At 56.5% G+C, this 14,769-nt stretch overlaps 1 protein-coding gene across 1 annotated transcript in view; it reads left to right on the top strand.

Moving 5' to 3' along the window:
• The window catches only part of SCUBE1 (signal peptide, CUB domain and EGF like domain containing 1), a 135,305-nt gene that overhangs the window by 102,866 nt on the left and 17,670 nt on the right, over nucleotides 1-14,769 (top strand). Inside the window, exons 9-13 of the mRNA XM_017518886.2 lie at nucleotides 3,931-4,053; nucleotides 6,918-7,034; nucleotides 8,557-8,679; nucleotides 13,631-13,750; nucleotides 14,100-14,204. Of these exons, the coding sequence (XP_017374375.1) occupies nucleotides 3,931-4,053; nucleotides 6,918-7,034; nucleotides 8,557-8,679; nucleotides 13,631-13,750; nucleotides 14,100-14,204 (588 nt within the window). The remainder of the gene's footprint in view (nucleotides 1-3,930; nucleotides 4,054-6,917; nucleotides 7,035-8,556; nucleotides 8,680-13,630; nucleotides 13,751-14,099; nucleotides 14,205-14,769) is intronic.

Raw genomic sequence — 14,769 nt, 5'->3', positions numbered from 1 at the left:
GCTCTTGAAACAGTCGGGGCCCTTTCACCAGGACAGCCCCACTTGGCCCTTTGGCCAAACCCCCTCCATGGACGCCCAGCCCTGGGCCTGTGGCCGCACTCAGAGCCCTAAGGCCCTGGCTCCCGCTGGCCGAGGTCAGAGGTCATCTCACTTGCTCACGGGACAGGTGTGTTTTCTGGGCTCCTGCCGTACGCAGGTCCCAGTGAGACTGGATGAATAAAGAGATGGTTCCCGCCTGTAGGGGTCCTCTACTGAGCACAGAAGACAGGTTTTCATTTGTAACATCACTAAGATCATTGAGTATTACAGATGGCTTGATGTGGAATAGAGTTCAGTGTGGCAGGAGGTGGGGGCATGGGGGCAGGGAGGGCTGAGGGGAAGGGGCATTTATCAGGCGATGGTGGGAGCAGGGAAACATTTCCAGCACTGTGACTGTTGCCAGAGGCCCGTGGGTTCAAGGACCTGGGACTGGGAAGAACGCAAAGGAAGCGGGCCAGATGGCGCAAGGCCGGGGGCCACCCTACAAGCCTGGCCAGGTCCCAGTCAGCACCAGGCAGGGGAGGCTGGTGCTAGGTTTGCATTTTGAGCTGATCCCTGCTCACGGCGGGGTCATGGTTGAGTCCAGAAGAGCGGCCAGACACAGCTCCTGTCACTCAGGCTCAGGGTGGCAGTGCCAAGGCAGGGCTGGCAGCAGACATGGAGAAGGCAGAGACTAGACATGTCCATAGATGTCCACATTTAAGCACCCAGGGGCTGGCCCAGAACTGCCCCCAGGACCGCCTCAGGGAGCCTGAAAGTGCAGCTGGAGCCTGCGCTTCCCTCCGGGACACCAGCCCCTCTTCCCCACGTCTTCCAGAACGTCTGGGAGAGCCCCCACCTACGCCTGTTTCCTGTCCTCCCTCAGCAGTGCCCTGGGCCAGGCAGGCCACAGCCAGGGCTTTTTTACTCAAGTGGTGCCCTTGAGTGCCTACCACCTGGCCAGCCCTGGCCAGCAGCTGGCCCTCCCTGCTGGGCACTCCAGGATAGTGCCACCCCATGACCTTGTGCCCTCCCTGCGCTTCCACCGCAGAGCTGTCCCCTACATAGCCCCCTATATGAGATGGGCAGGAGGAAGCCAGAACCAGGGTCCCACGCGTTCCTATAGCTCACCCCATCGCCCTGCCCCGTGCACACACACTTGAGCTGAACCCAAATAGTCCCCCCGATGGCCCAAGGCCCCTCCCCTCCCTCAGCCCTCAGACACCTCCATTGTCTGGAGTCACCCTGACCTACTGATTCCTTCAGTGAGCGTTCCCGGACACTCACTCATGCTGGGCGCTGGGGCGACAAACAGGAGCGGAAACCCCAAGTCTGTGTCCCAAGGCCCTCTCATGTCCCCAAAGGCAGGTCCCATGAAGAGGGAGCTGCTGGCTCTGGAAAGAACACTGGGAAAGGCTTTCTGGAAAGGCCATTTTTCCCAGGACTGAGGTCAGCAGGTGAGAGGGGACTGCGGCTGTGCTGCGTACGGTCACTGGAGTCCAGGCTGCCAGGGCAGGAGAGAAGAGGCAAGGCAGCCTGGCTGTGCTGGAAGGGGCACGCTGGGAGCCTCTGCAGAGCCAGGGCCTGTATCCTGGCAGACCCAGGGGCCTCAGATGCCAGCCCACAGGCAGGGACGCAGCCAGATGTGTGTATGGAAAGTGGTGCTGGCTGCCTGGTGGGGCAGTGGGGTGGGAACCCAGTCAGGAGTGGAAGGGGGGAGAGGCGGAGAAGTGGCACCCCAGGGGCTCATCAGAACGGAGGCCCAGGGGCCCCATGAGCCCAGCACCCCCTTCACTATATCCTGAGGTAGTGTGAGGAGGGGGCTTCCCTCCACCCTGACCCCCAGGCAGCCAGCCACACCAGCCTGGGCCTCAGGCAAACATGCCTCCCTCTGCCTGTCTGGTTGCTATGACAGCCCCTTAGCAGACAGACCCAGATGGGGCAGGGGATGGGGCTGGGGTTCTGGAAGGCCCGAAGCTCTACTGAGGAGGCAGGAGTGGTGAGAATGATCATGTGCTGTCCCTGTCTGCTCAGCAGCCTTAGCTCACTTCAGCTCGCTAAGGATGCTGGGAGTGACAATGCTAGGAGAGGCACCATTTAGCAGCCTGGTTAGCAGATGGAACCCCGAGGCTCAGAGAAGTGCCTTTCCCTGCCTGACATCGCACAGCCAACTGAGGCAGAGCCAAGGTGGGCCTCTGTTCTCCTACCTGAGGCTTCTAGCTAGCAGTTCCCCCACTGCCTGTAATCCCGGGGTTGGAGGGGAAGGGAATGAGAGAGGTGCCCAAGTGTCTGCCCCAGACCAGGCGCAGCTGGGCTTAGTATCGCTTACCCTGGTGGTTGCAGAAGGCCTGTCTTTGGGTTCAGATGGTGCTGGCTGAGACCCAGCTCCTGCATGTGACCTCACCTGTCAAATGGGAGCCCTGCTCTCTGGGTTGTTTTGAAGGTCACATGATATGTTACCAGAAAGTGCCTGGCATGTCCCTCCCCAAGGCTCCGAGAGCCATGTGGGCCTCTCATCCCCACACCCATCTAATATCCTCGACCAGAGACTTGACCTCTGATGTCCTTGTGTTGTCATCGGTGGGGAACGTTCCCTGGGAGCACTGCTTGAGGACTTTGGGCAGGTATTGAATCCCTCCTGTTTGGATTGAGGGAAATAAAGTAGAGCGACACGGGCTGGTCTGAGGTCAGAGTCGCAGTGCCAGGAACACGTTGCCTCCACAGGGCTCCGTATCCCATCTGGAAAGTGGGGGCAGCCTTACCTTCCACACGAGGCAGTGCCAGCTACACAGGACGGGGCCCTCAGGCACCAGCCCAGCAACCACGCCCAGGACAGGCTCTGCGGATGCTGGAACATGCGTCTGGCAGGTCTGCTGAGTGGGGGTCAGGGACCCACAAGGAGCTGCTCCTCCCCTTGTCCTCCCTGGATGGGCCTCTTCCACGGCTTCCTTTTTGCCCCTCCAAGTCAGGGTGAGACCACTGTCCTGAACGCCAGCCCTGAGGATTTTTGTAAGCCACCCTGGAGTGTAGAAACAAAACCCCTGTTTGTGTTCTCTTTGCTAGAGAGGGTCTAGAAGGAGTGGGGGCTGGAGTTGGGGACCCAAGAGAATTTGGAAGTAGCTGAGACCGTGTCCCTTGGAGATGAGGCTTCTACATGGGATCGGGCTGGGCGACCTTCAGAGTAGACTACAGCTCATTCACTGCAGCAAAGCAGCAGCTCCAACAAACAGGCAGGGAACCAGGTGGGAAAGGGGGAGCGCCGCCCCGCCGCACAGCCCAGCCCCCCACTTACCTTCTGAAGCCTCCTGAAGCGGGTGCTCTCCCTCTCTAAGCCTCAGTGACTCCTCAAACAGAGGCAAAAATGCTGTCTTTTTGAAAAAAGCGGCTTGAGCGCTGACCAAGCACCGTCACCGCGGGAATGTTGTTTCACCTCGTCCTCGTGATGTCCTTCAGAGTGGGTGCACTTCCTGTCCTTGCTCTGCGGACAGGAGGCCAAGGCTCAGGGGTTCGGGGGTTGCTGAGGTCACCAGAGGTGGTGCCTGCCTGCTGCAGCCTCCACGCTGGCCAGGCGGCTCCCCTGAATGCACAGTGGAGAGGACATGGGAGAGTCATCATCCCTACTTTCTTGCTGGGCACAGCAGCCATCAGTTCCTCTCTACTCCGTGTCATGTGTGCCAGGCTCGCCAGGTCTCAGGGGAAGCAGAGAAGCCTGGGGAGCTGGCCCTTCACAGTAAAACCCAGCCCCTGCCCCAGCCCCTGCCCCAGCCCCTGCGAGATATCCAGCTGGGGAGCCAGCAGCCAGCCTGGGCAGTGGGCAGTGGGCAGTGGGCAAGTCAGGGCAGTGTCGTCCCCCTGCTGGTCACACAAGCACGTTCTCCTGGCTCACCCTTTCCTCCCGCTTGGCTCCCACAGATATCAACGAGTGCCTGGTCAACAACGGGGGCTGCGACCACTTCTGCCGCAACACTGTGGGCAGCTTCGAGTGCAGCTGTCGGAAGGGCTACAAGCTGCTCACGGACGAGCGCACCTGCCAGGGTGAGCCCCTGCCACGCCCCGGACGGCCCTCGGGCCAGCGGGGTCACGCCTCTTCCACTCCTGGGCTCCTAGGAGGGGTGGGGAGTGCTGATGGAGCTTGGCCCGAGGGAACGGGGTCCTTTATGACTCTAGGGGCCATCAGTCCAATCTGTTCCTTTTGTTGATGGGAAACTGAGGCCTGGGGAGGTTTTAGCACAGGCGGGTGGTCGAGCTCATCAGCTCACCGCGCCCCTCCCCTCCCAGGTGGCCCACGGGCCTCCCTATGGCGCACCCCTCTGGCTTCAGAGGCGGGATGCTGCCATCTGTTGGAAGGCGCTGCACATTGCAGGCAGGCGCTCTGGAACAATCGTCAGGGTCTGGGCACCTGCTGGGAGCAAGGATGATAAAGAAGGGTCTGGCAGAAGCCAAGAATCCCAGCCCAGGGCAAGTCTAGTGGGACCCAGGATGCAGCAGGACCCCAGAGGCTGGACAGTGCAGAGCGGGGTCAGGGAAGGTTACGGGGGAGGGTCTGGTGGTGAGATGCTTGAGAGCTAAATAGGAATTTTCCAGGAGGAGGGAGGGAGCTAAAGCCACCCAGGAGATGGCACGGTGGCCTGAGGAGGTTTCAGGGAACACAGGGAACTTGGTGGGGCCACATGAGGCCATGAGGAAGGAGACGGATGCCCTGTGGGACTCACATTGGGAGAAAGCTCAAGTGGGGGGCGCCCACGTGGCAAGGCAGGGGCTCTCTTTCCCCGACAATTACCCAGCTGCGGTCGGGTTGTTCTGTACCTGTGGGGTACCGGCAGTAGCGGGTGGCATGTGGCCTCATCTGGACACCAGGCTGTACTTCTGCCTGTCAGTGCCACTCAGGGGCTGCCACGGGGCAGCATGGGGCCCTGAGGAACGAGGGCTGTGGTCCCGAAAGGCCCCTGAGGAAGGTGAGAGCAGGAGGTGGCGGGAGTGAGGCCAGGGTCGGCCAGCCTCAGAATCACCGCGTGCCCGGGGCCAGCCTCTTCGTCCCTGGCCGGGCACCCTGGCCCTGTCTTCTCCTTGGGGCCTGAGGGCTGGTTAGGAGCACAGTGTCTGTCCAGGCCCCATCAGGGTTCCTCTGACTTTGACTTTGTTTCTCTGTTGGCCTTGCCAAGTTCTGTAGAGGACTTTGCACCCCAGCTGCCCCTGAGGGAGGCAGGGGCTGTCGAGGAGGAGATGAGATCGCCTGTGAGGCCCTGTCCTCACCCGCCCCACCCCACCTTCCTTTTCCCACCCCCTCCAGGCTCATCTCTCTGAGGTCCTGGGCTCCAAGCTCCACAGGTCTAGCAGGGAGGGGTCCATGCTCCTTTGCTTGGCACTCAGGGGACCCCAGACACCTCCCCAGTCCTCCTTGGGCTCCACACAAGCAGACCTGTCAGGGTGAGCCCCTGCCGTGCCCCGGGCAGCCCTCGGGCCCATTGGAGTCAGCGCCCCTTCCCCTCTGGGCTTCTGCAGGCTCCTAGGAGAGGAGGGGAGTTCGGATGGGGCTGGGTCCAAGGGAACGGGTGCGTCCCAGGTGCCCCATGCTCCCACCTCCAAGTGCTGCCTGGAGCACCCTTCCACACTCATTCCCTCATTCCAGGCTGGCCCATCCTTCAGATTCTAGCCCAGGTGCCACGAGCACCAGGAGGTCCCAGATCCTCTCTGGGAGGAATCACACTCAACTTTGAGCACCCACGCACAATTTCTTCCTTGTGTTAGTGTTTTGCGGGTTTTTTGTTGTTCTGTTTTTCTGAGGCGGAGTCCCAGAAAGGCTCTCTTGCCAGCTGGAGTGCAGTGGCGCCACCTCAGCTCACTGCAACCTCCCCCTCCTGGATTCATGCGAGTCTCCTGCCTCAGTCTCCCATGTAGCTGGGAATACAGGCACAAACTACCACGCCTTGCTTATTTTTGTATTTTTAGTAGAGACGGAGTTTCACGATGTTGGCCGGGATGGTCTTGATCTCCTGACCTTGTGATCCACCTGCCTCAGCCTCCCAAAGTGCTGGGATTACAGGCGTGAGCCACCGCACCCGGCTGTTAGTGTTTTTATAAACATGCATATATTACAAATCTGTGTGAAATTACATGAGCTAACGTTTTCAAAGACTGAACTCTTAACTGCTATGCCCAAGGAGGGGCAGGTTGGTGTCTGTTTTGCCTTCAGGGTCACCCATCAACTCTCCCATAAAAGCCATTTTTCTCAGAATTTGTGATCAGGACAGCTTTGTCTCCAGTCAACATGGTGGGTCATTTTTTCCTTTTCAGGGGCAAACACCCCGTGACCTTCCCTCTTTCCCCTTTTACCTTGGCTGCCAGGAAGTTCATCATCACCTTTTACATACTGTCACAGCTCCCTTTTTAACCTTTATGGGTAGCATATCTTCTCTTCTCCTTTTTTACTTGTGCTGTTTCCCTTATTTTCTCAAGAAACCTCGTGGGGTGATGGGGAAACATGCTTTGGTCAGCATCCAAGAGGCCTAGGTTTATGTCCCAGGTCAGCTGCCTCCTCGGGGCCCTGGGGCCAGCTGCAGTCAGTTTCCTGCAGGTATGGATTAAATGGTTCTCTCCCTCTATTGATCAGAGTTGACTGTGAGATAGTGAAATGGCAGAGATTGATCACCATCCCTTCTATTCACAATGTTCCTGCCCTGCTCATCTCCAGAAAGGATGTGAGGTGGCTCCTAACCCAGAAACCGGAGGCTAGTGGAGACCAGTGGAGCCTCCCGTTTCCCGTGGGCTGGTGCTGTGCTGCGCCTCGGCCCAGGGACTGTGTCCACAGATGTGCCCTGAGCGGCTGAGAGTGACAGGCCGTGCCCACCCACCTCTCCCTCAAACTCCTCCCCCAACTTTGTCTCCCTGTGGCCACGCAGACATCGATGAGTGCTCCTTCGAGCGGACCTGTGACCACGTCTGCACCAACTCCCCGGGCAGCTTCCAGTGCCTGTGTCACCGCGGCTACATCCTCTACGGGACGACCCACTGCGGAGGTCTGCAGCCTGCCCACCAGGGCCACCTCCCCCCCGAGGCACGCGCCCGGCCACATGGCCACCTACACTGCACCCCGCATCCCAACCCTGCCTTCAACCCTGGGGGGCCCAGGGCCTAAGGATGGGGACTGCTGGGCGGAGGGGCTCAGCCAAGGCCAAGTGGGGCAGGAGTGGAGGTTGGGGGAGCAGGGGACGGTTAGAGATGAGTGGCAGGTCTCTGCTGGTGCTAGGCCTTGGCCAGATGGGTACAGGCTTGGAAACCACATTTACTAGAGAACCCGGGCCAGGAGTAGGGGCGGCCAATACGTGGAAATCCTGCAGACAGCTCGTTCCAGGGGAGGGGCTCACAGCAGAGAACGGCAAAGTACACGGGCCATTCAGGATCCTCAAGGGGAAGGTTTTGGAGGGGGTGGGGAGGCACTCCAGAGGGGTCTGCATGAAAAGGCAATGGGCAGCAGGAGCGAGAGGCAGCCGCAGGGCTGGAGCCCACAGGAAGAGGGAGCTCCGAGGAAGACATAGACGGCGGTGGGGCGTGCGCCACCCCACGACGCAGACTTTGTGAGCCCACAGGGAACTTGGGGGTTTATTCCCAGTCAGACGAGAAGCCCATGGAGGGTTTAAGCAGGGGTGTGATATGGTCAAGTTCATGGAACTATATGCCCCCGTGGCGACATGGACAGGAGAGTGGAAGCCGGGATACCCGTGGGAAGACAGCTCCAGGCATGCGCTGCTGTAGCTGCAGCAGTGGGGGGGCAGACGGAGCCAGATGCAGGCTGCTGGGACTTGGTGTTATATGGGAATGGTGGGTGAAGATTGGGAAGCCAAGGATGGTCCCCGTGTCTCTTCCTGTTCTGTGACTAGGGGGTAGCCACAGTCACGACACCAGGCAGCTTGAAGATCGGACAGGGTCAGGCAGGAGTGTGATCAGAACATAGCTGGTGCTTGGGCTTCTGGAGTGGGCTACAGATTCTTCTGGAAAGACTCTTGGAAACTTGGGCACCCTTCCCTGGGCCTGCCGAGTGCAGGCAGCTCAAGAACTAACAGAATGTGGCCAGCCCCTCTCTCCCAGCTTCCTCCCAGCTTTTGGTCAGGGTAGGAAGGGCCTTAGTGGTGACTTACTTGACCCTGGTATCTGCTGTACCGGCGGGACCTGGGGCTAGAAAAGGGCTTGTCCCGAGTCCTACGGTAAAATCAGTCTCCGTCCCTGGAGCAGTGCGCCTTCCCTGCGCCACAAAACCTGGCGGCGCTGGCACTTTGATCGTGTGCTGCCGTCTCTGCCTCCCAGCCTCGCTGCAGCTGCTTGAGCTCAGAAAACAACCGCGGTTCCTGGGGGAAGGGACGCCGGGGTCTGTGAGGAGCTTTATACATCCACACGTGTGTGCACATGTGGTGCGTGCCCTGCTCCTCTGCATCCGTGAAGCTGTCCGACTCAGGGGGGTCAGGAGATTCTCGACCCTCTTGCCCCGGGTGGTCCCTTCCCCTGCCAGCTGCCCCCCTGCCCTTACGCCCACTGTGCTTCCAGATGTGGATGAGTGCAGCGTGGACAACGGGAGCTGTGGCCAGGGCTGTGTCAATACCAAGGGCAGCTACGAGTGTTCTTGTCCCCCGGGGAGGCGGCTCCACTGGAACCGGAAGGACTGCATGGGTAGGTGGCCGCCCCGTGCGGGCTCCTCCCCTGCACCCGGGCTTGGACGGGAGGGGCAGCGGCTTTTCCGAGGTGGGGGTGAACAGGCAGCCCCTCCCTTTCCTCTAGGCCCTGCGTTCCCAGGCAGGGGTTCTCTGCTGCTGGGCTGTGGCTGATGGGAATGAGGACTTGCAGGAGAGGAGGGTCCCAGGTGGCAGAGCATGCAAGTGTCAGCCAGAGACACAGCAACAGGGGCCTGCAGTGCAGAGGAGGGTACAGAGATCTGGGGGTCCACGTGTAGCCCCAGCCGTGGAGCGAGCGACATCAGCCTTGCTGATGTCTCCGTGAGGCCGGAAGCTTACAGGGAGTGGGTGTGGAGACCTCTCCTCTCAAAGCTTCCCCTTGTCCTGCTGAGGAAGCTGAGGGGGAGGAGGAGTGGTTATCGGGGTGCAGTAGCCTCAGTGGGGCACCGTTGTGGGGATGTGCCACTGCCTCCTCTGCAGGTGAGCCCCCAGCACTGGCTGCCCCAAGGCTGAGTTCTGGAAGGGCCCCTGCGTTCCCTGGTTCCCTGTACACGGGGCCCTGTCTGGGTGCTGGGGCTGTGGACCTGCCCTCCTGGAACCTCTGCTCCAGGTCCTTGCCCTGCCACACTCTAACATCCCCAGGGCAGCCAAAGTGAGCCTTTTACATTTAAGTTAGAACATCCCTCTCAGCTCAGAAACCACCCCCCACCCAACTCCTCCTTTGACTCCGAATCAAGGCCACAGTGCTTGGAATGGCCCACAGGCTGCTGCCACCTGGCGGGATTGCCCTCTGCTGTCCCCCTGGCTCGCTTCACGCCAGCCTCACTGACCTCACAGGCCTCCGCCAGCCCTTGGCTCGAGGCTGTGCCCTTCTCTTGGCCTGGAGAGCTCTCCCACAGCACTCCTTACTCCTCCCTTGCTGTGGGGGTCTGTGGGTGACACCTGCCCCATCACCCACCCAGGGCCGCAGCCTCGGCCACTTCTGCACCCATCTGGGCCCACTTTGCTTCCAGCTTTCTTCCCCCCCATCACACTCCCTGCCACCAGAAGTAACGTGCACTTTCCAGGTTCCTGCTGGTTTGTGTCTGTCTGTCTGCCCGTCTCTCTGTCTGTCCTCACGAGAATGTAAGCTTGACATGGTTGAGCAGGTCTTCATGGCCTGTCCCATTCACTGCTGGAGCCGCAGCACCTGGAACAGAGCCTGACAGTCATAGACACGCAGTAAACGTTTGTTGGATGAATGAACGGATTGACAAATACAGGCCATCACTTAATATCTGAAATCAAAATGCCAAGTTTATCACATGCTTATGGAAGGAATTGCTGTGCTGTGCTGCAGAGTCTCACTGAACAAAGTCACCTGCCGCTCTCACGTTGAGTTTGGGGAAAGAGTTCATTTGGAGTTGTTCTGGTAGCAGAGGCGGCATTAGGGGATGTCCATCTTAGAGGCATAGGAAGGCTATGGTACCTTCAGATCTCTGCAGGAAAGCGTTGCTGAGGATGTTGGGGTCACGGCTCCATGGTGAGCAGCTTTATGCAGACCTGCCTCCAAAGGCCAGGAAAACTCAGTGGTGGAAGAAAGAGGCTGACACATTGCGCTTCTCAGAAAGAAACATTCGGCCGGGCGCGGTGGCTCACACCTATAATCCCAGCACTTTGGGAGGCCGAGGTGGGCAGATTATCTGAGGTCAGGAGTTTGAGACCAGCCTGGGCAACACAGCGAAACCCCATCTCTACTAAAAAATACAGAAATTAGCCAGACATGGTGGCACATGCCAGTAGTCTCAGCTACTCTGGAGACTGAGGCAGGGGAATCACTTGAACCCGGGAGGCAGAGGTTGTATTAAGCAGAGATCACACCACTGCACTCCAGCCTGGGTGACAGACAGACCCTGTCTCAAAAAAAGAGAGGTGTGATCAACTTTAGTAGAGCTGTAGGTATATTACATGGGCGATGGTGTGATAAAAAGATACATTGCAAGAACAGCTGAATCCACCCCTCCCAGTACAAGGGCCTTTTCCTTTTTTATGCATTTTCTAAAAAGAATATTATAATTTTTTTTTTCTTGAGTTAGAGTCGTGCTCTGTCACCCAGGCTGGAGTGCAATGGCACCATCTTGGCTTACTGCAAACTCTGCCTCCCAGTTTCAAGTGATCCTCCTGCCTCAGCCTCCCGAGTAGCTGGGATTACAGGCGCCCACCACCACACCTAGCTAATTTTTTTTATTTTTAGTAGAGACGGAGTTTTACCACGTTGGCCAAGCTGGTCTCAAACTCCTGACCTCAGGTGATCCACAATCCTCGGCCTCTCAAAGTGCTGGGATTACAGGCGTGAGCCACCACACCCAGCCAAGAATATCATAATGAATAAGGCTCAGGTAACATGCTTTGGAAGATTTTTCCACTTATCTGCACTAGCAATAGCTTGGGAGAGCTAATGGAGAGAATTAGGATAGTGGGTATCCCTCATAAAACCTGGATCTAGATGAGTTATTTGTAAGAGACAGATGGTAGGGTAAGTCAGAAGCATACAACCTGAAATCCCTAAGGTGGGAACACATGACCAGAAGAATAAAGAATACAAATACACAAAGGAGAGGCTATGGAAATTGCCATTTGCAAACATCTAAGAGAATTTATTCCAAGGTCTTGGGCAAAACAGCTTTAAAGTGTCCGTTTCAGTGAGTTTTTTCATAGAGTTGTGCAGCCGCATAAATTTTAGAGGATTTTCATTTCTCCGGAAAGAAATCCTGTGTCCACAGCAGCCACTGCCCATTTTCCCTCAAGTCCTCCAGGCCCTGGCACCCACTAAACCCCTAATCCAACTCTGTGGAGTTGCCTATCATAGACATTTTATATAAATGGGATTACACAATATGATGATATTTTGTGACTGGCTGATTCCATTTAGTATCACGTTTTCACAGTTCACCATGTAGCGGCTGGTATTTCTGTCCCATTCCTTTCTCTTGCTAGTCACAGTCCATTGGATGGCCATAATATCACGTTTCATGTATTCATCCACCAGTGGTCAGTTGGGTTGTTCCACTTTGGGGCTATGATGAATAACGCTGCTGTGAACGTGTACAGCTTTGTGTGTGTACGTGTTTTCAGTTCTTTGCGGTGTAGACGTAGGGTTAGAATTGTGGGATCATGTGGTAACTGTGTCTAACTTTTAGGGAACTGCCAGCCTGTTTTCCAAAGGGCCTGCACCGTTGTTCCATTCCCACCAGTGACGTATCAGAGTTCCGATGCCTCCACAGCCTCACCAGCACTTGCTGTTATCTGACGTTTCAGTTATAGCCATCCTAGTAGGTGTGAGATGGTATCTCACTATTTTTTTTTATTCCCGACAGCTAATGATGTTGAATATTTTCCATGTGCTGCTTTTCCATTTGTGTATGTTATTTGGAGCTAGCTATCTAGCCCTTTTAAAAGTATGTTGCCTCGGCCAGGCACTGTGGCTCACACCTGTAATCCCAGCACTTTGGGAGGCCGAAGCAGGTGGATCACGAGATCAGGAGATCTAGACCATCCTAAAACAGTGAAACCCCATCTCTACGAAAAACACAAAAAATTAGCCGGGCATGGTGGCCCATGCCTGTAGTCCCAGCTGCTCAGAATGCTGAGGCAGGACAATCTCTTGAACCCAGAAGGCGGAGGTTGCAGTGAGCCAAGATGGTGCCACTGCACTCCAGCCTGGACAACAGAGCGAGACTCCATCTCAAAAAAAAAAAAAAAAAACTGAGTTGTCCTTATAGAATTGTAAGATTTCTTTGGATATTCTGTATGCATGTCCCTTATTAGGTACATGATTGGCAAATCTTTTCTCCCGTTCTGTGAGTTGACTTTTCACTTTCTTTTCAAGCGATCCTCCCACCTCAGCCTCCTGAGTCGCTGGGACTGTCAGCTCATGCCTCTGCTCTGAGCATCTTTCGCTTTCTTTACGGCGTCCTTTGAATCACAAAAAGTCTTTTAATTTTCATGAAGTCCAGTTTATTCTTTTTCTTGGTTGTTTGTGTTTTGGTATCATTTCTAAGAAATCATTGCCTAGTCAGAGGTCCCAAAGATGTACACTTACGTCTTCTTCTAAGAGTTTGATAGTTTTAGAATATGGTGTGAAATGTGAGCCCAACTTTACTCTTTTCCATGTGGCCATCCAGTTGTCACAGCATCATTTGCCGAAAAGATCATTTTTTTCCATTGAATTGTCTTGATATCCTCGTCAAAGTCAGTTGACTGAAGAAGTGTGGATTTCTTTCTATAAATAGAACGCTCCGTTCTGTTCCATTGATCTTTCTGTGTGTCCTTATGCTAAGACCCCACTATCTTGATTACTGTAGCTCCCTAGTAAATTTTTTAAATGGAAAGTATGAGTCCTCCACTTTGTATTTCATGTACAAGATTGATCTGACTATTCTTGAACTTCCTTGAATTTCCATATGAATTATAGGATCCATTCATTTTTAAGATAAGTCGCATCAATATACAATACCGACTCAGGATTTGTTATGGATTGCCCAAAAGATCTGTTCTGCCTATGAACACTTCTGAAGTACAGAAACACAAAAATGAGCTTCTCCTTCAAAAACGGGTCGCTCCCAGGAAGCCCACGTTCATTTACCGCTGTTCCTTTCCCCAGCGGGAATGTACACCTGCCGTGGAGAGCTCAGGGAGTTCCTGGTGTGGGGATGGGACAGGAACCTTCTCACAGCCAGGACCAGGGCCTGAGGTGGGGGAGGGACTAAGCCAGCTCTCTAGGTCCAGCATTCCCACACGACCAAGGGGATCTGGACCTGCCGTCTCCAGGCCCCTTCCCACTAAGCCAGCCTAGACATGGAAAGGAGGAGTCGGGGGACTCCCCATTGGTCCATGCCCTGGGGCCCTCCCGGCTCCAGCAAGCTTCCACCCTGGCCTCTCTCACCCCTCTCTCATGTCTTCCTTCACAGAGACAGGCAGGTGCCTTTCTCGGGCCAAGACCTCCCCGCGGGCCCAGCTTTCCTGCAGCAAAGTGGGCGGTGTGGAGAGCTGCTTCCTTTCCTGCCCGGCCCACACGCTCTTCATGCCAGGTAACCCAGGCTGTCCCTGGGAGGGGATGCTGTGGCAGGGGGTCTTCTTCCCTGGGCTTCCACCACTGCTCCCAGCAGTCCTCTGGGAAGGAGCCTGATCTAGGAATGAGGGTCTCTGATCACTGAGCGACCCTAAGGCAGCTGTCTGGATTTCTGGGCCCTCACTGTCCTCAGTAAATCCAGTGGGCTCCTTCCCCCTGGCCACTTACCTGTGGTCGAGTAGCAGAAACTGGCAGAAGAGTCTGTGCTGATCTTCATCTCACTCCACAATCCCTCTGAGGCCCCAAGAATCTGAGGGCCATGGGAGGGAGGTGCACCCGGGCCCATCTCATCCCTGGCCTCTCTGCAGATTCGGAAAACAGCTACATCCTGAGCTGCGGCGTTCCAGGGCTGCAGGGCAAGGCGCTGCAGAAACGCAACGGCACCAGCTCTGGCCTCGGGCCCAGCTGCTCAGGTAGCCCCTTGGCCTGTCCATGCTGCATGCAACTGGGTGACCTTGGCTTTGCATCTAGCATCATGCTGGCGGGGGAGGAAGGGGCACCGCTCAGGGAAGACCTTCCTGCTCTTGGCCCTTCCCAGTGTGGCCTGGGGTACTGGCGATGAGGCAGGCCCAGGACCTAGAAGCCAGCAGGCTGCAGGCCGAGCCCCAGCCCAGGGTCAGGGGACCGTGGGAGGGCCCTTCTGGCTCTGAGGTCACAGCCATAGTGGTTCAGGGACCCTAACATGCTTGGAGTGCACAGATCTCAGAATGTTTGGGCGGAGCGAGCCACATCTGCTATGGCTGTTAGGTTCTCCTGGGACGGAGCTGCCCCGGCAGAGTGCGCCAGGAAGCTCCAAGGCACAGCACAGCCCCAGCCCTGTGGGGTGACCCGCCGGGCATGGTCAGCATGGCACAGCCAGCCTCATCTCCTGCCAGCTAGGGAGCTGGGACTTGTGTCCTCAGCAGCTTTTCTTATTCAGATGTTGGATTTGGTTGATAGGTACATTTCTATATGTTTCTTTTTTTTTTTTTTTTTTTT

The sequence above is a fragment of the Cebus imitator genome, unplaced genomic scaffold (genome assembly GCF_001604975.1).
Source record: "Cebus imitator isolate Cc_AM_T3 unplaced genomic scaffold, Cebus_imitator-1.0 Scaffold711, whole genome shotgun sequence".
Classification (NCBI taxonomy): domain Eukaryota; kingdom Metazoa; phylum Chordata; class Mammalia; order Primates; family Cebidae; genus Cebus; species Cebus imitator.
Note: the sequence above shows the minus strand (reverse complement) of the source record. Positions and strands in the feature narration are given on the sequence as shown.